This window comes from Melopsittacus undulatus, chromosome 11 (assembly GCF_012275295.1).
Source record: "Melopsittacus undulatus isolate bMelUnd1 chromosome 11, bMelUnd1.mat.Z, whole genome shotgun sequence".
Taxonomy (NCBI): Eukaryota; Metazoa; Chordata; class Aves; order Psittaciformes; family Psittaculidae; genus Melopsittacus; species Melopsittacus undulatus.
Genome location: NC_047537.1, coordinates 21,652,795 through 21,680,557, shown reverse-complemented (window position 1 = coordinate 21,680,557; position 27,763 = coordinate 21,652,795). Strand labels below are relative to the sequence as shown.

General features: G+C 43.9%; 1 protein-coding gene across 1 annotated transcript in view; it reads left to right on the top strand.

The window, feature by feature from the left end:
• CACNG4 (calcium voltage-gated channel auxiliary subunit gamma 4) overlaps positions 1 to 26,597 on the top strand; it is a 38,928-nt gene extending 12,331 nt beyond the window's left edge. Inside the window, exons 2-4 of the mRNA XM_005146134.4 lie at positions 20,054 to 20,137; positions 25,005 to 25,145; positions 25,987 to 26,597. Of these exons, the coding sequence (XP_005146191.1) occupies positions 20,054 to 20,137; positions 25,005 to 25,145; positions 25,987 to 26,525 (764 nt within the window). The 3' untranslated portion in view covers positions 26,526 to 26,597. The remainder of the gene's footprint in view (positions 1 to 20,053; positions 20,138 to 25,004; positions 25,146 to 25,986) is intronic.
• The last annotated feature ends 1,166 nt before the right edge of the window (positions 26,598 to 27,763 follow it).

The window sequence follows — 27,763 nt, the reverse complement described above, 5'->3', positions numbered from 1 at the left end:
CTGCTGACAGCAACAGTGCCTTCCCAAACATAAGTCTTGCCAATGCCAAAAAGAACCTTTTAGTCTAGGACTTACTGAGCCTGAAGATGTCAGTTACGTCTTGGGGACATGCAGTAGGCACTCAGTTGGCCATTTTTGCACCCTTCAAATTGGCCCATGTGCTTATAAGGCTCCAGAAATCAGAGTCCAATCTGATCTTTATTTGAAGTCATTATTTTAACCTTATCCTTATTTTAAGCCCTTCTTCTTTTAGAGAGGGAATGCCCTTCTCAGCCAGTGCTTGGGATGGCTGGTGAAAGGGATACAAACCCTCACCAGCCCCAAAATGTCAACATTGAGCAGTTGAGCCTCAGAAAACATACTTAAGGACTACGTCCTCTCTGACAGAGATGGGACCAAATGTCCACATGGATATCTTTTGCAATGCCCTCTCCAATATTTCAAGCAATTTCTACAGGCAGAATTCTTGTGATGTAGGAGTGGATGTCAGGCCAGGATATCTCAACTCAGCATAGATACGTGCTCTTAGCTTTGATGCAGTGATGTGTGGTGTAGTGAGAGCCCCAGGGACTCTTCAAGTTGTAAAAACTACAAACCCTCTTCTGGTTTTCACTGGTGATGCTCAGATGGGACAGAGTGACCTATCCAGAAAGCCTGTCCAACAGCAGCAGCAATCGCTCTCAATAGCATTTAATAACTACCCATGGAGAAAATCACACTCTATTTAAAAAGGCCAGAAAAATCATCCTCAGTTTAACTGTGCTGACTTTGGTAGAATTACACTAAAACTGAGGGGGTTTTTCTGATATCCTTTCCCAAACCAATGTTCAGGAACTGGGCTGAAAAAGCCTTTGAGAAGCAGATTAAACAAGTCCAAATGGTGAAATATACTTTTAATTTTCCTTTGCACACGTTGTTTTAGGTGTAGCTTGGAACTCTGCCCTTACGAGAGGCATCCCTTTAAATATGTATATAGCATCAATATGTAGCCACCTTCATGAGTTTTTAATGCTATGTTCCTTTCTAAATTAACCATTAAATAACCCCGTTCTATAGCGTTCCATATTTTGCACTGCTTTTACAGTACCCTTGGATTCTTATTTATTTATTTTCCTGTGGAACAATGAAGATGTCAAGGCAAGGCCCAGGGGCACCATGGAAATTGAATTCTTGGAGCACCACTGCTGTTGCCATGGTGGACACGCACTCAATAGCACACTGTGCTGCTCTGCAAGCCAAGGGGATTAAAACCCTATCTCTGCTGCTGGGCCATGTCAGTTCACTGCTGTTACAATGATAGTTCTTCCTTTCCATAATCATCATTCCCAGGATCAGTACTGAAGCAAACCTGAGAGAGGAGGTGAAGGTGCTGTGAAGGGGCAGGATGCGATGTCTCTGTTCTGGGAACCACGGTTGTGTCAAGCAGGTTTCTGGCTTTTCCAGAGGCTTTTGTCTTTTGTCTTCTCATTTCATGTTACTTAGCACGATGCTACAGTACACCAAGGTGAACAGTGTAAAGCTCAGGGCTGTTAACTGAGTCAAGGATCTCAACTATTTCCTCAGCCCTGATCCAGGCTGAAAACTCACAGACGATTGAAAGTGTTGGCGCAAGCCATGGCTTTTTATAACAGTGGGATTTATGAGTCTTGTTTAATTGCACTGCATTGTCATAGCAAAATGATTTCTGCAGAAGCTGCTCATGGCTTATTTCCATTCTGGTTTCCCTCTCTCCTAAGGGGACCATAGGAGAAGGCTGCACCATGAGATCACAGCTGCATAACCAAAAAGTTAGCAAAAGCCTCATCAGATTGACAGGCAGTGCACATGTCCCAGGCTTGATATGGAGATGATTCCCCTGGTAAAGAAAAAGAGACATCAGAGCTTATTCTGTGCCCTGTTATACTGAAAACAAGAGCAAAATATTCCTGCATGCTGCTTCGCAAAGAAGAGGTGCATCCTTCAGAGCTCAGATCCAACCCCTCCTTCTTTTGCTTGCCGAAGCAGCCTTATCCTGTACTTGTTTTGTAAGTAAGGGCTTCAGCTAAGCCAGTAGAGATTTTGTCTGAGGATAATGGGCTCAAGGAAATACTGAAATGCAATTTCCCTGAGTTGCAGTGTATTGAAGAAAGGGATTGAGTCACAAGCAATCCCCTTGCAGCAGCAGAGCTCAGCTCCTGCTGTACACGTTGCTGAATCAGTCCGGGAAGGATGTCACCGTCTTACGCTGGCAGATACGGTAGTTTGTGAGAAGCACAGGGCTATGTTTGTATCTTCCCTCCAATGAACCGAATCTGGTATCGTTTGGTTCCAGCAGTAACTTGGTTTAATTGGGTTTTTAAAGGTACCGTTAAAGGAACATTTTTCTCTCCAAACAAACGCTGCCTGAACTTGGCATTCCTGATGTATTCCTCACTGAGAGAAGCCAGGCAGCAGCTGAAATACAATGAACTGCTCTCTTCCTCCGCAGAAAAGGCAAGGTATGGTCAGGCTTAAATTGTGCTGTTATTTGAGCCTCTTCTTTGGGTTGCAAAGGCAATTTTTTTCTCAGTGTTTGCTGCAAATATGTTTAAATCCACTCTGTTTTGGAGGCAAGTAGTCAATGCATCTGAAGTGCATGCTTGACATATGTTCCTTTTCACATGCTGTCCTCCGTTCGTTTCATGTAGCAGATGCTCAGTTTACCGCTTTAAATGTATTCTTATTTACTAGAAATTATTTTGGAAAATGGCTGTTTGGAACTAAACATTTCCAGCCCTTCTTCTGGGTGCTGGGAGCTCCTTCTTGCAGCTGTCCTGTGTGGCTGCATGCAGATGTTGACAGGTTAATTTGCATTTGAAGAGCTGGATGCAGTGAGCTAAGCAAGGGTTTTTCTTCCCTGCCTCCCAAGGCAGTCACTTAAGCACTCCTTGCCAAATCTATCCCTGATGCTACTCTTCTTAATTAACTACAGCAGCATCCAAGCTGAGTTTGGCCCATTGTTAGCTGCCCATTTATTCCAGGGTTGAATTAAGCCCCCTGAGCACGTAACAGAAAGGATCTTATTCTGAATATTGATTGTACAACACCGAAACTCAGGGACAGTCCTAATTCACAGCAAGGTGGTATGTACAAGCTGGTTTATTTGATTTCCACTATATTATCCCTTTGCCAGAACCTGCAGGTCCAAACCTTCCAGCTGAGGTTTCTGATCTACCTAACTTCTGCATATTACTGGAGTCAGAAGTCCTGCTACCAAGAAAAATGACTGATTTCCCTTCCTGGAAAGTGCTCTTTTTTGTTCTTGTTGTGTGGGGTTTTTTTCCCTTAAAATAAGATTGCATAAAGACATTCAGCACAAAGACCCAAATTTAGACTTCAGTCCCTCCCATCAATAAAGTAAAAGGCAGAAGTCTTGATCCGCAGCCATGCTGTCAGCCTCTAGAAACTCTTGCTGCTGGTCTTTCATGTACACGATCCATCCACATTGACTCAAAGTGCAGTTTAGCAGAGACCAAAAACTTTCATGCTGTAGCAGGGAGAAAAGCTAACGTTCAAAGAGCTGCAGCCCTGTCACAATCAAGGCCCATACGTTTTGCTTCCTCTTCATTTTCCTTTCTTTCCTTTAGATGTTACAGAACTGTCAAGGAAAGCTGCATCCAGCAGGTATTAGAGCACTGAACTGAACCTGCAGGAACATGGGAAGGCGTAATTAAGGTTGTCCTTTTTCACGTACCTTCCTTTCACCACGTTTCTGTGCTTCCCTGCCATGTTGCTGCTATGATCAGCTGTGGGCAGATGCTGGTCTGACATCTCCCCTGTAATCTGGATTCCAGCGATCTTCCAGTTTCCTAATGCGGGTCTAGTTTGCTGCACATCCACTATGGGGACAGTTACCCCTCTGAACGTTGGCAGTTTTGATGTCTACATGTAGGCATTATGATGAACACTAATAACACATTGCACTCAGTCTGTTTTTTGGAGCTTTTATGGCAAAATTCATACTGGTCACGGTCAAATACAAACCAGTTCATTGCCTCAACTGTGCATGGGTGAGGTAGGAGAGACCGCTGGCTCAGTGAGCTTTCCTAAAGCAAAGTGTTTCCTTCAATCCATCATTTGCATCACACATAAAGCTTTTCTTGTAGGTGGCTCTTTTTTTCCTATATAAGAACTTAATGGGAGGGGATAGGAATGAAGAAAGTTGCTGTTAGACAGGCATGATTCAGGTACCCATGGCGACATGAGATCACTCCACACTATCACCAACACAAGAAGATTACCTTATACAAGAATAACTAAGAACAGAATGTTTGACCTTCAAGGCTTCCTTATCTATAAACGTTAGAACTCTACAGCAATGCAACCCAACTTGTCAACAGCAAGAAATGAAAGAAAAATAAAGCTAATTTAAAAGCCAGCAGTGGCAGTGGAATAAATTCAGACATTTATCATCTCAGAGGTTCCCTTTGCTCCTGCCTCTTTTCCTGCAAGGTTTAAATGATTAGATTTGCTTTTTAATGTTATGCTTACTCTCCTAAGAATAGAATACAATTTACAGAAGCTCATATGGATGAAAAAGCATTTTCCTTTTGTGCTGTTGCTCACACAGTTCACACACCCACAAACCTGCACCTTCCAGCTTTCCAAAACCTCAGCTTAAATAAATTGACTCCATGTTCAGAAATCGATTTTGAAGTCTTTAAAAGAAGAAGGTTTATTACCTGAACTTTCACTTCAGAAATATCATGCAGCTCAGTGTTTGGTGCAGGACTTTTTATCTGGTTCAGGTAAAGGGGCAGATCCTTCACAACACTTACATGTGTGGCTGGTCCTGTCAGTGTTGGAGTTGAAGCTATTTGCATGAGAAAAGACCCTTAGAGTGAAGAAGTGCAGGATGAGGATCTAAGCTTACCATAACAGCTGGAAAGAACATGGTAAAATGAAATTCAATATCTGCTGCTGTAGAGCTCCCAGGTTTTAAGCTTCTAAGGGAGTGATTTTTAAGCAGAATTTTAACTTGCATGTACATGAATTATTTCTAGTGACTTGCTCAAAAATAGCAGTTTGAGCCTGACTTGCAATGTGCTCACACAGGGCTGGAGCATGGCCAGGCAGCCTGCCCATGCCTGGGAATGCAAAACGTCCTACACACACCTGAACCAAACACCCCACCTTGGGTATATAGATTAGATAGATAGATAGATAGATAGATAGATAGATAGATAGATAGATAAGATAGATAGATAGATAGATAGATAGATAGATAGATCGATCGGTCCCCCAGCACTGTGGGTTGGGGGCATGCTCTTTGTCCCTCCCCTGATACAGATCAGCAGGGAATGGCCAGAGTTCGGGATACAAGCATCTCACTAGGTCTGAACCAGTGAGAAATAGCCAGAGTTCGTTGCCTGTAGAGGCTAATGGGGAAGTGCTGTCCCCCGAGAGCAGGGGAGCATCATGCTGCATGACTCAGAGTGTAGCTGAGTCACAGCCTCCTGTGGCTTCACCTGTGATGGGAAGGGCTTAGGCACCGTATTCAACATTGTGCTTGAAGTCACGATGCAAATCATTGTGTTCAAGCTCCTCATTTGCTTCACAGGGGGGAAGTATGTTGTGCTTGGAGAAGAAAAAGAGGTTGGTTCCCACTCATGAGAGTGGTGTTAGGAAAGAAAAAGATCCAGCAAAAACCACCTTCATAGCATAAGGGAATGATAATCTCTGTGCTGGAGCCCCTCGGAAGGCAGTGAAGGCACACCTGGCATATAGAGTATTGCTGGTTAGCAGGATACATCAGCTAAGATGGCCTGAGGCATGTGAAGCTGCTGCAGGAAAGCATCCATGTCTCATGAGGGTACAGCTCTCCTACTCATCACTTAGGAGGAGATCTGCAAAGGGGGTTAGGTTCCTAAAAAGTAGAAGCTCAGCCTACCAACCCCAGCACCCTGGACAAGAAATGACACTGAAGAGCAGAACTCAGGAGCTGGACGCCAATGGTGAGCAGGTCGGGCATCAGACAGCTTTGCAAACCCACAGGGCTGGTGTTTGAGGCTGTGCTCATCCTGAGGGATAGACAGCACATTTATGAGTCCCTGGATGGAGGCAGAGTAGAGCAGGTATGCATCGCTGCATCCCCCTCGGATGCTGGCACTTCCCTTGCAGCACCGTTAAGAGTCAAGGCAGATACTCCCTTTCCAGTAGGTATTTGCTGGCATGTAACCTGGTGAATCCAGTCTATAGAGCGTAAGTGATTTATAGTCACTACACAAACTTTCTCAAGAGCTTATTTAGAAGAGAAAGCCCTGATGCATCAGCAGCACTGTGTGCAGGAGAGCTGCTGGAGCCGCTGATACTTCGACAGGATTGAGTATTTTTAGAGCCATCCTATGGTGCAGGATTTTAACTTCCATTTCACAGCCCCTGAAGCCTGGCAAACTTTCATTAACATTTGATGCCTTGAAGTCATGCAAGGTCTGGGGGAAAAGGGAGGGGAAGGAGGAAAAAGAAATACACCTTTTTGGACAGTGTAGTTTGCAAAGTTGCCTTGGAGGTTAGAAAAAGCCTCCAAAGCCTTCCCTTTGTGCCATGTGCTTTTAAAGTACCCAAACCATTCAGGGAGCGTAGCTAGAATCCCAAACCATGGCTGTGTGGGTTGTGTCTTGCTTAATTGAAAGTTAAGTAAGTTAACATGTGAAATACCTGAAGTCTCTCTGGCCCTTGGAGAAATTGAAGTGCTTCTTAAGCTTCTTCTCCACCTTAGAAAGATGATGTCTCTCTTCTTCATACATTATTAGGAGACTTTGCTAATATATAGCTTTTTGACCCATAAATCCCCACATTGTTTATAAGCCACCATGCCTCCATCCTAGAAAGGAGAACCTGGGACCTGGAGCAGTTAAAGGATTTGCTCCCAGTTCCTACTACACACACTGCCATTTCTGCTGAGCACAAAGTAAGGCTTTTCTGCCCAGATTCATACATGGTGAAAACAGTGCTTCCCTGGCTACAAGGCAGACTTTCAACTGGGAGATAAATTAACAAAACCTCTATTTTCCCCTCCCCTAAATATACACATGTATACAGAGTCTCTTTGCGCACAACTGAGATGTTTCATAGGCTGAGGGAGTAGGAAGAAGAGACGTATTTTTGTCTCCTTGGCAAAAATACATTGGCAGCATATCACTGAGTTGTAAAGACTGAGTAAGTACCAGAGCGTGGCCCTGTTAGGAGAAGCGGGTTTTGGAAAGCTGCCCTTTGTCTGCCGGTGCCTGCCTGCCAGGACCATTGCAGGGATGATGTCTTAGGGGGCACTCTGCTTGTGGGCCCCCACAGAGCCCCTACAGGCTCCTGTGGAGGAAGAGGGGTTTGCAGTACCTGGAAATGAGGAGCTGTCAGCTCTGCATGGCACCAGATGAAGTGTCTGAAGGGGAAAGGAGCCGTAAATCTCCCCCTGTGCATGGCACCGTTCCCAGGCGGTCGGAGCCGCTGCCTGCCTCCCCAGCTGCGTACCTTAAAGGAGGTCTCGCCAAGGTGGTGACAAACTCAGGTCCTGTCCTGCCTTCAAAACTCGGGAGGAAATATGGTCCCCGAGATGCTGTTATACAAGGGCAAGGAGAAGGATGAAGGACTGATGAGGGAGGGCTGTAATGGAGTCAATGGCCTGGGGGCTCCTGCCTTTCATCCAGTCTTCCCAGCAGGATGAAAATGTGTTGGTTTTCTTCTCCCAGCTGTAAATCTTCACAGACACTTCCATGTCATCCTAGGACAACAAAACACAATAACCATTTGTAACCATTACAAAGGCAGAGGGTCCTGATGCTACTAAGGGCTGACACATTTAAATCCAACTCTGAGATCTCAGGTTGGCCTGTTCAAAGCTATCACCACCATTATCCTTCCCCCATGCAGGTAGAGACATTTCATAGTAAAATGCAGTTCTGAAATACTGAAAGTAAACTCCATAATAAAATACTTACATGTCTGTGCTTTAGTGCATTGTTATTTGGCATGATCTGCTTTGCTTTTCAAGACTGACTAGATTGAGGCACTTCTGATTCATTAAACACGTTTCCCCAAATCCTGTCTCTACAGATATTGTTGGGCCATTGTGCTTAGTTGTATTTATTAGATGGTATAACAAGAAAGTTACGTCTTCCATAAACCTGAGAGGAACCTGCTTAAATGTGTTGCTCTGGATCTCAGCAGAGAAGAAAACAGCTCTAATAAATAATTAAAGCTTAAAGAGGTCATGCTGCGTTTGCAGTCTCATTTTTATTTGTCACAGCTTAGTTTGCATTAGGAAACAGAAGTTTCAGGTGCAGGAGCCAAAAGAAATCTCTTCTGCATGTGTTCATGTAAACAGATCTGTTTGGTAGGCGTCCCATTTTGATGTATTAGGTCATTTGTTAACTGTAGTCATTTAAATCAGTCCTGGGAATTATAAGTTTCAGGCTCTTTATTTTCATCAGGCAGTGGCTCTGTGCATCCCCTCGCCTTCTGTCAGCAGCGCAGACACCGGCTCTTCGGCTGGGCAGGGCTGTGGATGCAGGCAGAGCTGCTCAGGGAGGACCCAGGTCGCCATCTGGTCCCTGTCTCCACAGGCACCACCAATCTGCCAAGCTGCTGCTCTCCTCCTAAGCCCTCTCCTTGCCTCCGGCCACCCACTGCCCACCTTCTCTTCTTCTCCTCCTCTAATAACCCGGATTCAAGCTAAAGGCCTTCATATTTCTGTTGTATTTTCTTCCAGGATACATTTTAGCTGCAAAATACATTTGTTCCTTTCCTTTTCACACTAGAACCTATTCTTTGTAACCAGCAGCTCTGTCATGTGTTTCCAAGGTTAGACATCAGCCCTGGGTATTCAAGTAATCTCTCTTAGTGAAATGTCTTTTCCACTAATACATCACCCAGATGACTTTTGAAACCTTTGCCTTGCATTTCCCAATTCCAGCCATCAGCAGGGTTTGGCAGTTACACCCCTTTCTCCTAACCTTTAGATTCCCCTTTGTCATCTGCCTTGTTTCAGTCCCGCATCACTGATTGTGCATGATCAATCTCTAGAGGTTTAGCTTCTATGTATAACTCAACAAGCTGGCATAGAAACGAGGAAGACATGCTCCAAAATGAATGCAGATCCCACTCAAGGTCACAGCATTCTGAAGATAGACATATTGCAAGCATTCCCTTCGATTAAAATGATTTATGGAGTGAAATTTCCCCATTGCTTCTTCAATATCCAACTATTTTTCTAACTGCCATCATCTTAAGATGAATCACCACGGATTAAAGAGATGAGGAATCATTACAAGATTCCAGGAGCGTCCAAATGTTCCTATATCAGTTAACTAGCAAGGCCCTAAAAACTTTGTGGTGTGTGAATGAACCCAAAGAAGGTGTTTAAAGAAAGAGTTCAGTTTTAGATGTCAGGTTAGAGATCTTCCCTGCTATTAGAGCAGACAATAATTCATTTTATGTAGAGAGGTATTTATGTGATGCCTTGTATGCTTCAGCTACACCAAGAGCTCTCACAAGGAGTATCAATAATATGAACCGTGTTTCTATAGACTTGACCTGGAGGGGTTTTGGTATTACAGAAGACCCCAGGGCAGTCCTGTGCATGTTACCCCAGATATCCCTGAGGATTACCCAGGTCCTCATTCTGGAGAGTTGTTTCTTAAATTGTAGGCTGCTGTATGACAACTGCAGACCTTGCCTGGTGTGAAATGATGCTTCAGGAACCTCAGAAAATGGCTATTTAAGAGGGTTGAAAGGTAGAAATTAAGACTGAGAAGATACAAGCACATGTATGAAAGTTGAAGTGGCAGAAGATACAGGGGACAAAGCAGCACACGCTGTAGTGGGTACATTTTGTCTAGCTCAAGAACAGCATTCATTCCCAGACGTGACCATGACTGTCTCAAATTATAAAGTCAATGGGGACTTTGAAGAGATGTGAATGTCCATTTCCTTAAATTTCCTCTCCCAGGTAGTGATGAGCCATGATACAGACTTTATAGACATGCTGTGATCGTAAGAGGTGAAACCATCAAGCCCTGGTTGATCACGATGTTAATGAGGGAGAACTGATGACTTACTGAAGTAAGGCAAACCATATGGATAAAACCCAAGCTATCCCTGAAGGAAAACTTGATTCCAATTGTGCCAACACAGGAAAAAAAGCACAGTTTGACAATGTGAAAATAAACATGATTTGTCATTTTGCAGCATACAAGAGCTTCATCAGACAAAATGACTATCTGTTCTCCAAATTGCATCCGGTACAATTTGGCATTTCAGCCCTCTCATAATGATTGATGGACTGGCAGCAATCTGCTTGAATGAGCAGTCTTTGTACCAGTGAATATATGTCAGGGTCAAAAATACTGGGGAGAAAAAAGGTGGATTTTGGTCCAAATCCTGATATACCTGAATCCTGGCTAGCACACATGCCACCACAGCTTATTTCCTGCTGCTCTGTGGGGTGCTGGAGTGATGATGGCCACAGTGTAGTCAGAGTTGCAAATAAAAAGTTAGTCTCTGACATATTGTGCCAAAAGCACTGCTTAGTACTAAAGTACCTCTTTAAATGAAGGCATTTTAGACCAGAATGTATGAAAGAGCTGGAAAGACACTGGAGAATGACTTTCAGTTAAAAGCTCTGATAGGTGAAGGAGCCAACACCAGCTCCTCGAGTGTTAGACTAACTTTATCTAAGGTAGAAAAGACAACTACATAACTCCAATGGAGGTTTCTATCCAAGCTCCAAATTAATTCTAAAAGGATGAAAACAATGATATCACCCACCCAGAAACAGCTTTGGCAGAGCAGCAGCAGTGCAAAGTATGGAAATGAGTGGTGAGACAAACTTCTGGCTGCTGGGATAAAGGACTGCAGCATGAGACACAGGACGAGATGAGGTGTGAAGGCAGAACACAGCAAGCGTGGGCCTTGGTGGTAGGTAGGAAAGCAGACACAGAAAAGTGAGTTAGCAACCCCATGACAACGAGGAATGTTGGCAGTTTCTTGGGGCTGAGCCAGGCATGGGAATGCTTGCCATGGCAGGGCTAACTTATCTCTGACTTTAAAATGTTCCTCAAGCAGCATCACCATCATTGCTTCCCCCCCCCTCCATCATGGTGTACCCAGGTTGAGGAACTGAACCTATCTCCCCGTGCACATGATTTACAAGATGCAAACTGAACATCATGACTGGAAGTATGTGTTTCTTCCTAGAAAACACAAAGTCATTCCCTCAATAAGCTCCATAAAAAGGAGGAACAAAAAAGACTAAAAAAGACTAAACAAAGCCACAGAACCCCCCCTGAAATTTCCCCCATTTTGCCATCCAAACAGCAGTGCAAGAGGAAGTCATTACTAAAGAGCAAACTGCAGATGGTAATAGAAAGGCTGTCAGCAATACACGGAGGGGCTACTGGGGATGCCCGAACAGTGGAATAATGCAGCACAGGACTTTATCTGCTGCTTGACTAAGGAAAGGCAGTTAGGAAAGTGATAGAAGCATTGCTGAATAAGCCTCAGTCACTACTTCTGTAGTCAAAATGCTGATTTATGAGAGGAACATTAGAAAAAACCCCAGAAATTAAGTAGCTCAAAACAATATTTAACATACAAACAACTCTTACCTCCTTCACTGCTATCCTGCGTTTCCCCAGTACTATTGGTATTCACTGTAGTAGCACAAGGACACTTAGTACTTCTGGCAGCAGTTTTGTAATGACTAAAGAGAATTCAAAGGACAGCAGCCAGACACTGTGATGTGTTTTATTAGCTCCCAGATGTGCAGGTGAGGTGAATCTTCGGTAAATGAGTTTCGCTGCCATGGATTTTCTAACATCACTCAAGGTCTCATATAAAACCTTATAATGGAATAAAAGGCTGTCACAGAATTTTAAATTCATCTCTGGCAAAGCATCTTTTCTGCATGTGTTCGTTTCTTACACAGAAACACAAATGTACAACATCTTTGATGGTATTTGCCCAGCTGGAAAGAGAAGGTTGCTGTAAAGGCTGTATATACCCACGTGAATTAGAACTGACTGAGCCTCTGTAGGCGTCTCCCTGGGTGCCTTCTGGTGTAGGTGATCCAGAAGCTGGAGATGCTTTACCAAGCTGTACAAAACAGCATTCAGGTGTTACATCCTGGATTGCAGCATGTGAAAATAATACTGCTCAGAGTAAAATTGTTCAGGCCAAAACTAGAACTCACCACCCAACACCACCTAAGGGAGATAAGTCTTCTCTTCTGTGGCTAACTTCTTTGGGTAACAGTGAGCACCCATTGGTACCTGGAGGAAGATCAGCTAAGGCACCACATCTGAGTCACAGGAAACTCAAGACTGTTAGAAGAGAATAGGGTGGTTCATGACATGAAGGTCAAACTGCCCAAGTCGCTATTTATGGCTGTGAAATTGGCACTCAGGTCAATGGAGATGGCACCTCTGCTATGCAGCGTGTGAGCTCCACTGCAGTTTGAGACCACTGTAGAAGGAAGCTGTGCAAGGAATAGAGCAACACAACCTTCATTCTGCAGGGATATGGTGAGAGGAGAAGCTGTGAACTGCCTCTGCTTCCAAGAGAGGGCTTTGTAGAAGAGCACCAAGAAGAGGCTGCAGACAGCAGAAGGCAATCAGATCAGACACTGCCACAGTGCTGGCAAGTTGGGGAAAGCAGATCATAATATCCTAAATACTTGAAAGTGGTGGTATAAGACAGTATCTTCTCTCATAGAAAGGAGAGAGGAGGGAGCATTAACAACTATATGAAGGTAAGAGAAGTGAAGTGAGGTTAATGGCAGGACTAGCATGTCAAATGACAAGATAAACTGAGACCTGTTCCTAGAGAAAATGTGCTTTTGCCAGTGGTGAGGGGAATGGCAAGTGCTAAGAATAAAGGGCAGGATGAGAGCAGAGATGATCCCCTGCCAACACCAGCTCATTTGCAAGTGCATGGGCAGAAGCAGCTGCAAGCTGCTCCGGTGCCCGTCTCCTCCAGCATCTCTGCTACCAGGGCAGTCTGAGCCCTTGTGAGGTGTGAAACACACCAGGAACGTGCTTCGTGTTTAAAAAGCTTGAAGAGGAACAAGATGGAGCAGACAGCAAAAGCGATCGGTAGTTATTCACGTGGCACCAAAGGCAGGGGTGAAAAGCTCTGAGCAGCAGAGGGTCTGTAGGCAGCGGAAGGGGAGGACTGGAAAAGGGGGAAATTCATGTCACAGCAGAAGAAAATCGGAGATTTGAGGAGGAGTTTTGCTTTGCCCACCAGACAATTGAAAATAGATCAAAAGAAGAACCCAAAGGGTTTGTTAGAGATGACAGCTCCTAAGGAAGAAAGTGGGGCAAATTTCATACATTTCAACAGTTTGAAAGCATTTTCTTTTTTGCCCAGGAAGTAGAAGGGGAGCTAACAATGGAACAAGACCAGATTCTGCTATCACTGTTACTAGAGGAGACAGATTTGAGCCCTCTGCACTGAAATCAGAATCTGGCCCTTAAGTAGGCAGTTCAGCTCCCTGCAATGAGAAACATGAATTCTGAGTTATGGGATAAAGGACAGAAAGGAGAAAAGGACTTTAATGAAGAAAATTAAAGACTATTGTTCCACTGTCTCAATACCCATAAAGAAACATGGTTAAGATTCAGGATAAATCCCTTTTAAAGACTCAGCTGAGCTGCATTTGCTTTAGCCCAACCATGGCACGCATGGAAGCTCATGATGGTCAGCTGGTTTATGGTACCATGCTAGCCCACAGTTACAGGAATGGACTTCTGATTCTTTTAGATCCTAAAAATCTTCTGAGAACAGGACCTAGCCCTGGCAAAAGCACAACAATAACTCCTGGTACTTCCAGTGATCATCAAACTCACCTTCAGGATGGAAGAAAAATACATCATATGGACATATATTTGTCATATGGACAAATAACTCCTGGCCTGGCAGGACTCAGGGTGCCAGGCAGCATCTGTCTCAAAAACCAAAGCTTTAACATTCCCAGCCTCGTGAGGCTCACAACAGCCAAACTTTTCTCAAAGGCAGACACCCAATAAGTGTGTATTTAACTTCCCAAGGCTTCTCTCTCTGCTGGCTCCATCCTCCATGGTGATGAAGGCGGCATTACAGCAGCAATGCGGGGTAGCAAATTCACATGGGATGTGTTTTGCACACGACCTACATCAATACTTCATGATTTCTTTTATAATGACAGCATTAAACATCCTCTGGCAGAGGCTCACAGGCTCTGTGCTCATTCAAGTAACTTAAGGACAGGCTTGTGAAGCTCTCAGTAAACAGCGGGAGACAAATAATCAAACTTGGGGCAATTTAACATATAAAGTGCCAAGAAACAGAAAAACATCTAATACTGTTCCTTGTTTACTGAATGGAGAGCTCAGGACCACAATAGTACCTGCTTGAGCAGCAGCACCACTGTAGGTTCTGAGCCATACTGTTCTAGAAGAGTAGGTTCTGAATGCAAGAGGTGCACTGCTTATTCCTCTTCAAGAGTGATTTTATGATGAGAAGAACGAAGAGAAAAGGAAGTTAACTGGGCAGCTGCATTCACTGTTGTGTGTCAATGCAGTGAGACAGGAGAGTTGTGCCAGTGGAAAATCAAAGAAATGAACACAGTGCACAGATAGACCCCGTGCTATAAATTGTGCAGAGAGGACCATTTTTTGGCATGTCTGATCTCCTTTGCTCACTGTTGCTCAAATCACGTGCAGAGGATTTCAGGACTTGTCAGCAAAGAAACTTTCCTATAGAGAAAATACATAACTGTTTCTTTTCTCCCCTGGCAGAGTCCAGTGCTGACACTCACTCACTATAAATAGAGGTTCTCCACTGTTGTCTGAGGGGAGTGCAAAGCCATGCCACACAGGAAACCCAGTCTCACATGGCGTGCTTGGACGGACACTGTGTTCAGGCAGCCCCACTCTGCACATCACGTTTTTCTTGCTGTCTGTGATGTTATCTGTCAGTTATCCTTCTCTGTGCTGATAGAGTCAGAAAACTTGTCATTTAAACATCCAGATATTCAAGTGTTGTTGCAGTAAATCAGGCTAATGGTTGGCTCTGGAACTGAAGCACAGCATTCGATCACAGGATAGATGCAAGAAGCAGAACCATTGGGCCCAAATTTCCAATGGCTTCTTACTAATTGCCTTTTTCTTAATATACAGTCAGCTCCTTACAACTTGCATTCCCTGTATTTGCAGGCACTTCCTGTCAAATGATCTTGAAAATCATTTCATTCACGTCTTTGAATCATCCCAGAAGGCCCACATTTGCTAGAAAGAAATGCACTGGTTAGTGGGATATTAGGTTGGACACTTATTGGGTGTATTTACCTGCCTGCAGGTAATTGCCGTAGCCATGCAACCACTTCTGCAGCTGACATTTGTAGCTCTCATTCCTTCAGTATAACCCCTCTCAGGAGAAAACTCTGCTTAACTCTATTAATAGTATGCACGTGTGCTCACTAAGTATCTATAGCTGCTCAAGTATTACAAGAACGCAGTGTGTTGGCAAAGGAGAGTTTGATCCAAGGAGGCTGCAAATGCCTCATGGGAAAACAAGGTTTCTCAACCAAGTCCTAAACCTGATGTTTTACTGCATGGATTCACTACCAAGGGCAGGTGAGAGGGTTGGAAGATGAAATAGTTAATCTAGCAACAGCTCTGTAGAAGCTGTTGATGGAGAAAGAGGCAGCAGCTTGACCCATCTATCCTCATGTGTCTCCCACTGCTATCAGATATCGCCTCCCGTAAGCTCGTGCTCAGAGCAAGGAGACGAAAATTGCTATTGACAGAAGTACCCTGCAGACAAGGTCCTCTGCTGCAAAGCTGCTAGCTTCTTGCATGGTGGAAACCTATTTTAAATCAGAACACAACACTAATGTTATGGAAGGATGTTGTTGTATATAGGTTTCAGGATAAGAGAAGGAGAAAACAAAAGTACAGCCTGCCTTGATAAATACTGTCAGACATTTAAAGGCTCTATCTTCCAGAGCTGATTTGTGCAAACACTTCCAGAACATCAGGGAATGTTGTCATTGATAAATATTAACCATGGGAAATGGCTGTTTCAAAGGCATAGCTGATGGTATGGCCAACACAACGTGATCATGTAATGCATGGCCACAAACAAAGTTAATAAGCATTTGCATCCTGCAGCATTAACCATCAGTCATCAAAAAATAAAACCCCAGTGAGCCATTCTGCAATGGTTCAGGCAGGATTATTGAAGGGTTATTTGAGAAAGAGCAAGGAGGTGGCAGTATGTCATCAGAATTTGGGATCACTACTTTGATTTACTGTTGAAAACTCTTTGTACTTTGAGATCCCAAACCCCAAAACAAAGCTAAATCTTCACTTAGGCACTATGATTCCCTCCCTTATCACATTATTGGAATACATCACACTCTAATTACAGTTATCTGAACAACACTTAGTGAGCTTGGGAAGTACTAACCTTTTTGGAGAAGCCCTTGAACACAGAGTAAGACCGAGTCAGAAGCAATTTTAAGGTTTTAAATGCCAGCTATGTATGCTGGAACCAGTGGACAAAAGTGTTCTTACACCACCAGCAACACTTGAGGAAATTTGGCTCTTCATTATCATTAACTCAGATCCTGAACTCCTAGCTCAAAATTCAGAACAAAGTTATTATTATTATTATGAGGGAAAAAAAAGCATTATGATATTTGTATTTCTAAAAGCATCATTAAAACATATCAGTAATCATTCAAAGAAAGGAGTAATACTTACAGCATCTCAGTGGGGTATTACATCTTACTCTCAGGAGGCATCCAGAAGTGCTGCTCAATATTTTAGTATCTGTAAGGCAGCGATTGCAGTTTATTTATCTCTCTCTAGTGGGTACAGCAGTAGAAGTTAAATATTCCATCTCCCTCTCCAAAGGATATAAGGGTACTGTATCCTGTACTCAAGCAAAGAACATTTCTCTTCATATCACATTCTGGTGTGGGAAATGGCCCATGTGTGCCTGAGTGAGCATGGACCAGTGACCACATCTGTCTACACATTTCCTAGAGGCAGCCTCTGTGAAGCCTTTGAGGAGAGCTTCAATGAGTTCAGATCTGGTGCAGATGCTGCAGAATGGTTGTTACTGGGTTTAATTGAGGTGTTTCCACCTCTTCTATCTCCTGACTTTTATTCTATGGTGTTGCTTTACACGCTAGGGTGCAGTCAGGTATTTCACTGAATCTGGTTTGGTTTTATTTGTTGTGTTTAAGTACAAGTCAGACTCTGCTGTTGTGCTTTAAAGCTGATCATGCTCCAGTAGCTTCCACCCTGCTAGTTTTAATATTTCTCAAATCTAAGTTTCAGAAAGTCCATCATGATGACAAAAAGCAAGGCACTGTTACACTTCCCAGCAAGCCTTTGTTTCTGATACTGTATGGATTAAAAAAGCTCTCAATACCCTGCAGATCACCAGAGTTCATGATAGCACCTTCAAGCTTCACTGGAAGTTTAATAAGCTGCTGCAGAGTTACATGATACCTGTTAAGTTTATGGGGAAAGTTATCCAGTCTGCTGCTGTTATTAGGTATCAAATACCACAGACACTAGAGAGGACCCTGAGCCAGATCTATGACCTGATCTATAGCAAAAATATTGGGAAGAATATTTTGGATTCCCAGGCTTTGATACAGGTCCAACTTTCACAGTAGTTTGTTATTTCTATATACAGTTGGGCAGAATAACCAACCACAGTATTCCTAAAAACTGGAAATAGAAGAGGAACCTCAAGCTCATCTAGAATTTTCTATTTGGGGCTAATTAAACTCTTTGTTCACCTCTGCTAGGCTTGTGTAAGCACCAGAAAATGAAGGTCTCCAACCACAGAAGCAGAATAGCTCAGACACTGCTAATACCAGCCCATCCTGTGGAGGAAGGGATGGCTTCATGGCCTCTGCATAAGAGAAACTTCTGCTGAGGGGCCCATTTCATCCAGAAGTTTAATAATGTAAGGCCATTTCACAGAGACCAAAACCCTCCATCAATCCATCAGTGCTGCAGACAGAAGGGGCTTAGGGAACATTTCAGTCCTGCAGACTTCTTGCCTTTTAACTGAGTTTCTGCAAGTAGAACATTTATTTGGGCTGTCACCCATGTCCATGCTGTGAGCGTGCAAGTTCACAAAGCAGCTTTCAATGGACAGAGCTTTGTCCTTTGTGTATCATCCTATTGTGGGAGCTCAGTTACCTGTGATATTTCTGCTTTTTTAGAAGCTGTGGATAAATACAACCAACTACCTTTAAAGTTATTGGAGTACATAGACACTGTATGTGTATAAAATACACACAGATATACACACACAAGTACATACAGATGGCCCCACCAGACACACACAAGCACAGAGTCACTGAAAAGCCTATTTCATAGGATGTCGGGATGAGAAGATGATTCAGATTTATTTTTTCCTTAATGAATACGAGAGGATAAAAATCATACTCTGAATGTATTTCCTCTAAATCAGCACACCATAATGAAGAGGCTCAAAGAAACGGCCATCCAATCTCACAGGCCCTATTAAGCTGGGAGCGATTTAATTTCATCGTGTGAACTGCCATAAAAATAAGCAGTGGGATCTTTAAAGCCTGGGTTTTGGATTGCCTTGCTGGAGAGCCATAGCGAGTGGTAAACCAGCTGATGGCAGAGGGATGCACGGACAAACAGGCTGAGCAGGAGCAGTCCCAGCTGAAGGGCTCTCCTCTGCCTGGCAGACAGGGCAGGTGTGTTGCTTCCAGATGTGACATGAGCCACTTACTTCTTGTTCACAGCCTTTGAAGTGCTGTGCAGAGAAAGCCTGAGCCGTTACCGCAATTAGAGTAGACACATCTTTTACTGGAAGAATTAAACGCACTGTAGTAGCAAACCTGCAGTTGACACTCGCAGGGTGCAATTTAAATCCTCCGGATTAGTAATTCTTTTGAGATCTTTGTAATCATTGGTAATAGGTAGTGAAATAAATCCACATTTATATCCTCCAGACTGCAGCTGTGCGTCTGTTAAAGCGGTATTAACTGAAGGTTTCTAAATCCTTCTGCCAGCTCGAGCTGTAAGCACCAAAACCCCTGTGCAGACGATAACTCATCCTGGGTGATGTATGTTCCCAAGCATGAAAGTGTTGGTTAATGTACAATGAAAGCACCAAGGCAGAATCACACCTTGGGGCCTCTCTCCTGCAATAAGCTCTCTGGGGAGAGGTCCCCATGCAGCTTGCAGTGTAACTACCCAACAGCAGCTGAGACTGGATGTGGCCATGGATAACCGTGATAGAAGATAATACAAAATACTGATATAAAGCTTTATCCAGATGGACAAAGTGCTGAACCTAATGTTGTTCAGTTGAGTGAGGGGTTCATCCAACCAACTCTGGTATTGTCCCTTCAGGTATCAGGAGCGCACACTCACACCTGACTTGCTGCACAGGCTACCAGTTAACTAAACAAATATGTCATTAAAAGCTGAGCCAATGTTGAGGGGGATGTACTGGTTTAAATTGGAGCAGGAAGAGATTTATGGACTTGTTTTCCAAGCTGAGAGAGTAACTGAAGAGTCCTCAGACAGTTCAACAATTGTCAGTTCTGATAAGGGAAGCCAGCACTTCACTGGGGATGAGACAGAAGAGGTGATGGGAGCTAGATTGGTACTTAGCTTTGCTGTGGACCACCATCCCAGAGCAGGGACCCAGAGTGACAGTCACTCTAGGAACAGAAAGAAGCTTTGCAAACTCAGTGTGCTTGTTAAGATAAGCACAGTGCTGATAAAGCACAGAGAGATTTCAGACCTCAAGAGAGCTATATTAGCAGCAGACTGAAGAAAAGAGCCCAGAAATCCTGGCTCTCCCTTCCTTCAGCAAGGCTTCAGCCCAATCTGCCCAAAAATCATGACCTGAGAGATGGTTTGGGACCAACCCTACAGGAGAAACATTCACTAACACAACCTGGGAGGAAAAGGGAACAAAGCAGAGCTGGCAGAAGTGCATTTACCTGGTTCTATTCCTCATGTGTTACATTTGCTTTCTTTTCATTTAGGAATCTACAAAGGACATTGCTTCCGAATCAACCATTTCCCTGAAGACAATGACTATGACCATGACAGCTCAGAATACCTTCTCCGTAAGTGAAAAGTAATACCTAATACAGAGGCCAGAGAGATGTTTCTGGGTTTCTATTGTGTAGAATGAAATCAAGCCTTATTCACTGCAAGAGACTGGCCCAAACTGGGTAGTACAGAGCAGTGGTGATGGATGCCCAGTTCATGCTGCCCCTGACACAACCATGACAATGGGGACCCCCATTGCAAGGGTTTCTTTCAACCAGTGGAATGCTTTCAGTTGTAGTGCCCATTCTCTAAATATATGGAAAATTGCCATCATTCCCAGACTGGTAAGGGCATTTTACAGAGGGATTATTTACCTGCTTAGGGTATCAAAACCAGTTTGAGGAGTGGGTTAAGCATTCCTAATGCTTAAACCCAACCCTTATGAAAGCCTCATCCTTTGCAGCTGCTGAGCCACCTCCCCCTTCAGTGAAATTACTGCACTGTAGGAAGGAAGCTGAAATTTCTGCAGTTAACAGCAAAATCTCAGCATGAGCATGGGCTGTGGCTTCCCTGCATGGACAGCAGCCATTGCTCTCTGTGCATGGAATTACTGTGGAAGTCATTTCATCCACCAGCCTGGTGTTTGAAATAAAGGCAATCATTTCAGCTCCTCCAGATGACCACTCACTCAGCTGATGGGGAGTATTGGAACCTGCAGTCTGAGTTAGATTTCCCACTCCCCAGAGGATGCCCAGCCTTACTGTTCCTTTGAGCCGGCCAGCCAAGCTGAAAGCAGTGCCCTTTACCAAGAAGGTTCACATGGCATTGGGAAAGCTTCAGGGAGCAATGAATGAGCTGATGGCTGAGACACCCAGCAAGTCAAAACACTTCTCAATTACACTGCTATTAATTACCTGAAACAGCACTTAGAGAACCACTCTGCCCTTCTGCTCCCTTCTGGGAAACAAGTTACTAACAGGAGAAGAAAATATCAATGTCCAAAAAGGACATTTTACCAGAAAATCCAGTTGTTTTTGCTCTTTACTCTTGTCTATTTAGATCAGTCATAGCGCTGGGGTGACATGATTTCAGTGCTCAGGCGAAGGCAGGGTAGCACAGTGTGAGCACAGCTGCATTTATCTTGCATAGAAGACTTGGAATTAATGTTAAATGGATGCCAAGTCAGCTTTAAGAAACAAACATCGTTAGTAAAAGGCCTGTAAAGGAAAGAGGAATCAAGTAGCATCTTGATAGAAGCGTATTATGCCTTCTTGATTTGGAGAGAAGGGAGGACTGGGAAAAGCAGTCTACAGCTCTGCAGTAAGACATGAGATTGGTAAATTGGTTGTAAGTGTGCTTGTGACGGGTGTTCCTAAAGCTGTTTTCAAAGTGACTAAGTACAGATCTTGAAAATAAGTTGGTCCAACTCTTTATGTCTTCTGCAAAATGAGCCCCACAGAGGAGAGCTCATCCTCACATCGTCAGCACAGATAACAGGACTCCTCTGCTTAACTCGTGTAAGAAAAACTGAAGCTCCACTTAAAATGCATACAGTTGATTTAGAGATTACTAAAAGGCTATGTATCTAAATCAGAAGAGATGAGCTCATATGTACATGTAATAGGGATCAAATCATTGTCTAAGACAAGAAGATATTTGCATCCTGTTTCAAAGGAGACATGAGACGTTCTGTCCTGTCTTTGCCCTCTGTGCAACACCTTTGCAGTCTCTGTCTCTGTATCATTCACTGTGTTCTATAGCCATTTTTTGGCACAGAGGGCCATGGTGAGGGTAATCCTTATTGTTCCTGTCTGGCTTAGACAAATGTGCCAATGCCATGTTCATCTGATGCTCCTGAAAGAGCAGCATGAGAGGTCTCAGCCTGCTCTACAGTAACCACGCTAATAGAGGCTTGAGATAAATGTAAACATCATGGTGCTAGCAGAATCAAACACTGGTTCAAAAGCCTATTGAAATCAGTGAAAAAAGACCAGTTTAGGAGACTTTGATCCAGGGTATGGATAAGAGCAAGAGTTTAGATTTTGCCCTTTGGCATTCAGGCAAACCTAAGTGAGCAGCAGCCATAGTGACCACTAACACATGCAAAAGAGCTCACGTAAGACCCCTCCTGTTGAAGCTTCCTTATGACAACACACACCAATCTGGATGTCTAAACAATTCCCCTTCTCATGTCTGTGTAGAGCTGCGGCAAGAGGCAGGGTACCATTGCCATGCCCAGAGAGCCCATGCAGTCCCCAGGGCTGGTGCCAGCATTGCCCAACCCCAGGCATGTGCTCCAGCTTCCTCCCTCTCTTGCATTTCTGCAGCCTATGGACACCAAACTGCTCCAACCCAGCATTGCATGAAGCACATGCACCTCTCCCTTTGCAGAAGGGATTTCAGCCATACTCATCCTCACTACATGTGTGAGGCTCTGGTCTGATGCAGAAGTGCAGCCATCAGGAGGGGGACCCCATTTCCAGGGCATGTCTACACTTCTTTCCCACACGCTATAGAATCCCCTTTTTAAAGCTGTTTCCTTGGCTCCTGCCTTTTGGAGGAGAATACAAGCATGAGCAGAGCACAGGGGCTCACAGCCCCGTGGGGAGGAGCAGCACAGCACATTGCAGTGCTCCACTGAAGGAGGTGTCACAAGGCATAGCAGTGCAGAGCAGCCGATGTAAACAGGATGGTAAACAAGGGGAAAAGAAAGCAGGGGAGAAAGCAAAAATCAGATTGCCTTAATGGGTTTTGATGTGTTGTCGTTTTATTACCAGTATCAGGAGCCATATGTAAATTCTACATAGTACCTATGAGCTTCCTTTTAAATTCCACAGCTACACATTGTAGGAAGAAAATATACAGTGGAGTTCTACAAGAAGAGAACACTGGGTGTTTTCTTTCTCTTCATGTTAATTAATTATAAATAAATGTGAATACAATTAATTCATATTGATTTTCTTTCTCCTCACATTCATTCTACTGTAGAAAAATCATCTCTGGAGGTTATTGCTACAAGTAGAGCAGCCCACTCCCTATATTTGGCATGTCTGGCAAGTTCCTGCTGATGATATCACTGAAGCATTTTAGGAAAGCTCTTTGGTTTAATTGAAATCATTATAAATAGCAAGACCATAAAATAGAGGAAACAACAGCCAGAAAGGGTGGGTCAGAGTAGATCTTAAAGCCACACTGTCCTTTGCCAGCACACTAACAGTGATTTGGGTGCCTTCATGTCCAGCAGCACAGAGATGACATTGAATCTGTTTCTAATAACTGACTTTAAAACCTGACCCAAAGGTCAACGCACCATTACTTCATATCACACACGTGGGGATACACCAGGACAACAGAACAGGCTCTCACCACTCAACAGGCTTTGATTAGAAACCTTACACCCTCCTTGCTTGGATTTGCCAATTATTGCAAGACACTGTCTGAATAGTAATGCATCGACTGAATGGGGTTTAGATCCGGTTAGAAAATGCCCTGTCTGTAAAGGACACGTGCAGCGACATTGCCGGTGTTGGTGGGAGACAGACTTTTCTCACTGCTGCAGATCGATACAGGCATAAGCTTCCCAGGCAGGGACTGTCCTTTTGGCTTTATGTTTGCACCATCCTAATGAGGGCTGGGACTGTAGCCGGAGTTCCCGGGGGGGCTTTGCATCACTCACAAAAGCACTTTAGATGCCCAGCCCTGTCCCTTTTGCAGTCAGTGGGAGTTTTGCCACCGGTTACCAGGGGAATCGTTAGGAAGCGATTCATTGAATTGGGAACACCAGAGCCATCAAAAGTAAAATGAGAAAGCATCAGCTGTAACATCTGGATGATTCTCCTAGGGAAACCGGCACTGCTTGTGGATGGCATCCGCGAAAACTCACACTGGGAATAACACCGCAGCAGCAGATCCAGATAGATGGAGGTTTGCTCCTCTCCATGCACCCAGCCCTATGACAGCAGCACCCGCTCACCCTGATGGGACTCCCCTCTGTGCCTTTGCCTCTCCACTGTCCCCACCTTTGGGGCAATCCTGTTTTCCACAGCAGCGTCCAGCACCTTATCCCCCATTCGCCAACAAAATCCTCTCTCTACAACAATATAACTCATTTCCTCGCCCTGCCATTCAGGGACACCTACCAGGCTTCACCCCTCTGCTTTTACAATACAGCCATCTCTCTCCTTGTGCCTGTTTATTTTTCTCTCAGCCTTTTTGTTCGCTCCCTGCCACTTGGCTTTCAATTGCTGCTTGGTCTTGTAGTGACCCCACTTTGAAAGCTGGCTTGAAGTGGTGGTTTAAATCTTTTTATCCGGGGGTTTTATAGCCCATTCTGGTGAATGGACTGAAGCACACAGAATTTTAAACGGCTCCACTTAGCTGTCAGGAAACTAAACACAAACATCCCAGGCACACTTGTTGGAATTCCTCCCTTAACAATCAGAAAGGTTTCAACAGCCTCAGTATTCCACAACAGAAAAGGGGTTATTAGCTGCACTCGCTGGCAATGCAAACGCTGCTGACTTCAAGAGCTGTAATTTGCTCACCTTGTGCATGTATCACGGCACGGATCTGTCTGCTGAAGCCATACCCAGATGTAGGGTTCGTAGCCAGCTCATGAATTCTTCACTGCTGCTCCCTGCGTGATGCTGTCACTGACCTCATGCTTTGCCAGAGGTGCTCTGTACAGGGTGGCTTCAGATAATGGTGGTAACTCTGGGTTCTAGGAGAAAGAGATTTAAGCTATTTAGTGAAAGGTGTCCGTGCCACATTGGCCACCTACCCATGGCCTTGGCTCCCAAAAATGTGCCCAGAAATGCAGAATCAATGATAATTCCAGCAAAAGCAAAAGGTTTTGAGACTTTGAAAGCTCTGTACTTACACTCGAGGAGGCATCTGAAATGATTACTGTCTGTCTTGGTTTTCCCCCTATCTCCCCTGCAGGCATTGTCCGTGCCTCCAGTGTGTTCCCCATCCTAAGCACAATATTGCTGTTGCTGGGAGGACTCTGTGTTGGAGCAGGAAGGATTTACAACAGCAAAAACAACATTATTCTCAGTGCTGGGATTCTCTTTGTTGCAGCAGGTATGTTCCCCTTAAATTGAGTCCTTAAGTGCTGCCTTTTTAAACCAAAAAGGACTGTGAAAAAGCTTGTTGGCAGTTCTCTCCATGCCATGTAAAATATAAACCCCTTTTGTGGATTGGGGGCACTAACAACATCACACTGGGCAAATATCTCAAGACAAAATCATGTTTTGAAGCTCTAGAATAAGTATATTCTAGAGAAGCCTTTAGTTTTCCTGCAAAAAGAGGCTAAATTCGGTAACAAGCAGGTTTTGCGCTATTTAAATGTATTAAACATTAGATGAATCAGGCACCTCTTACATCCAGGGCCTTTTTCTTTCCTATGATGGCAGAAAATATTCACCTGTGATAGGTGAGCCCATTTTTCACACTAGAAACATCGGAGAGAGTCAGCCACATTGTTAATAGCTTTCCCTGAAGCTTGGATTAAGCACACTGCATATAGATGAAAATTCATCAAGGTGGAAGAGAACTTATCTTGATCAAGGTGAACAGCCATAGCCTTGAGCTCAAAACGTATTCTTATTATTACCCTGAATGTTAGAATCCCACTAACAGTATTACTGAGCTCCCATATGCTACTCCTTTCCCACGGTGAATGAAGAGGTGGGAACAAATCCTGATGAGCATTTTGGGATCCATGCAAGCATATGTGACCCAAATGTGGATCTGTTCTTTGTTTTTCAAGAATAAATAAAATCTTGAGATAAATGGAAGAGTAAATAAATGTAATAAAATCTCCTGGTAATAATCTTTGAACTATTCAGGTCCAGAAAGTGCAATGGCTTGAGTTTTGTCTTCCCAGGCACATAACCACTGATTTATCTTTGTTTGTCTCTAGGACTAAGTAATATCATAGGGATCATTGTCTACATATCAAGCAACACAGGTGACCCGAGTGACAAGCGAGATGAGGACAAAAAGAACCATTACAACTATGGTTGGTCTTTTTATTTTGGAGCCTTGTCTTTCATCGTGGCTGAAACCATAGGTGTTCTGGCTGTGAACATTTATATTGAGAAGAACAAAGAGCTGAGGTTTAAGACCAGGAGGGAATTCCTTAAGACTTCTTCCAGTTCTCCTTATGCCAGGATGCCAAGTTACAGGTACAGGAGGCGGAGGTCCAGATCCAGCTCTCGGTCTACAGAACCTTCTCCATCTAGAGACATTTCTCCAGTTGGCATGAAGATAGCAAGCACCATTCCCATGAACGAGATTTCCATGTACACTCTTTCCAGAGAGCCTTTGAAGGTTACAACCGCTGCCAGCTACAACGCGGACCAAGAAGCCAGTTTTCTGCAGGTTCACAACTTCCTTCAGAAGGAGTTTAAGGAAGGACTCCATGTCAACATGGTCAACAGGAGAACAACACCTGTTTGAAGCACCTTCCTTTCCCATGCTTTTTGAAGAAACACCGAAACAGGATGGATCGGTCGTGAAAGAGAAGGAGCGATGTTAAAATACCCTCTCACCTCTTGAAATGTGGCATGTGTTGAGGTAGCAAGTGGAGATCCTCTGGACCAACATAATGATATTACACGCTCGTAGCTTTTTTTGAAGCTATTTGGAGTTCGTTTCTTTCAGTTCTTGGTGTCACGAGATGAAGGCGGTTCATGTTCCAGCACTTCTGTCGTGTGTACAAAGTCATGGAGAAACTGCAAAGGACTGGCCACCGGTGTGTTTTAAAGGATTACAGAGAAATTGTTGTACTTCTTCTTCTTTTCTAATGTTGAGATCCCTTAGTACGGACTTGCAAATGTAATTTATAACCGAGCCCAAGGATGAATACGAACTGCTCCTCAAGTGAGCCACTTCCCTTTGATGCAGTGTAAGCTTTGCCTCTTTCCAAAAAAAAAGAAAAAAAAAGAAAAAAAAGGGAATATTTTTGAAGGCAACACTTTCTAAAACTGACCTGTGCTACTGAAACCGCAGAGCACCCGCATGCTGAGCATTACAGACTCCCTGATGGGGTGCAAGGGGGTCTCCCATTTCTGGTGTAAGTCGTCCCTCGGGGCAATGCAGGTAGGGGAGAAGAGGGTGGGTGCATCCTAAAACACCTAAAAAGGGAAGGATGAAAGCAGGTGGGACTTGAGCATATTTGCAAATATCATTTCTTGCCTAACATTTAGAAAACTTGAATTCTCATTTCGACTAGCCCTAGTGCCTGATCTGGCAAGGTGCTGAGTGCTGTCTGTCAGGAGCCCCTATAGACTACTTATAGCAAGAGTGAGAAGCAAAATTGAGCCAGGGTGGCCGGTTCCCTGCGACTGCATTCCTGTTTTCCTTACTGCTTCACAAGTGCAACACTAACGCTACTGGAAACTAAGATACCTAAGCAATGTGCGTGAGAAAATGAGAAGCTAATATGTTCGGACTAGCAAAACTTCCTGCAGCGATGGGGACCGAGTGTTAACAGAACGGATGACAACTTTGTATTTTTTAAAGCAGAACAAAAATAATCACCGTTTATGAGATATTTATTAAACTCTTTTTATTATGAATAAGTGCCGCATGGTGCAAGGTATAGTTGCTTTTAGATGGAAATGATGGTTTGGTCTAATTTAATTTATTTTGTAATGGTGAATCTACTGACGTGCAGAGAGCCCACAGACAACTCT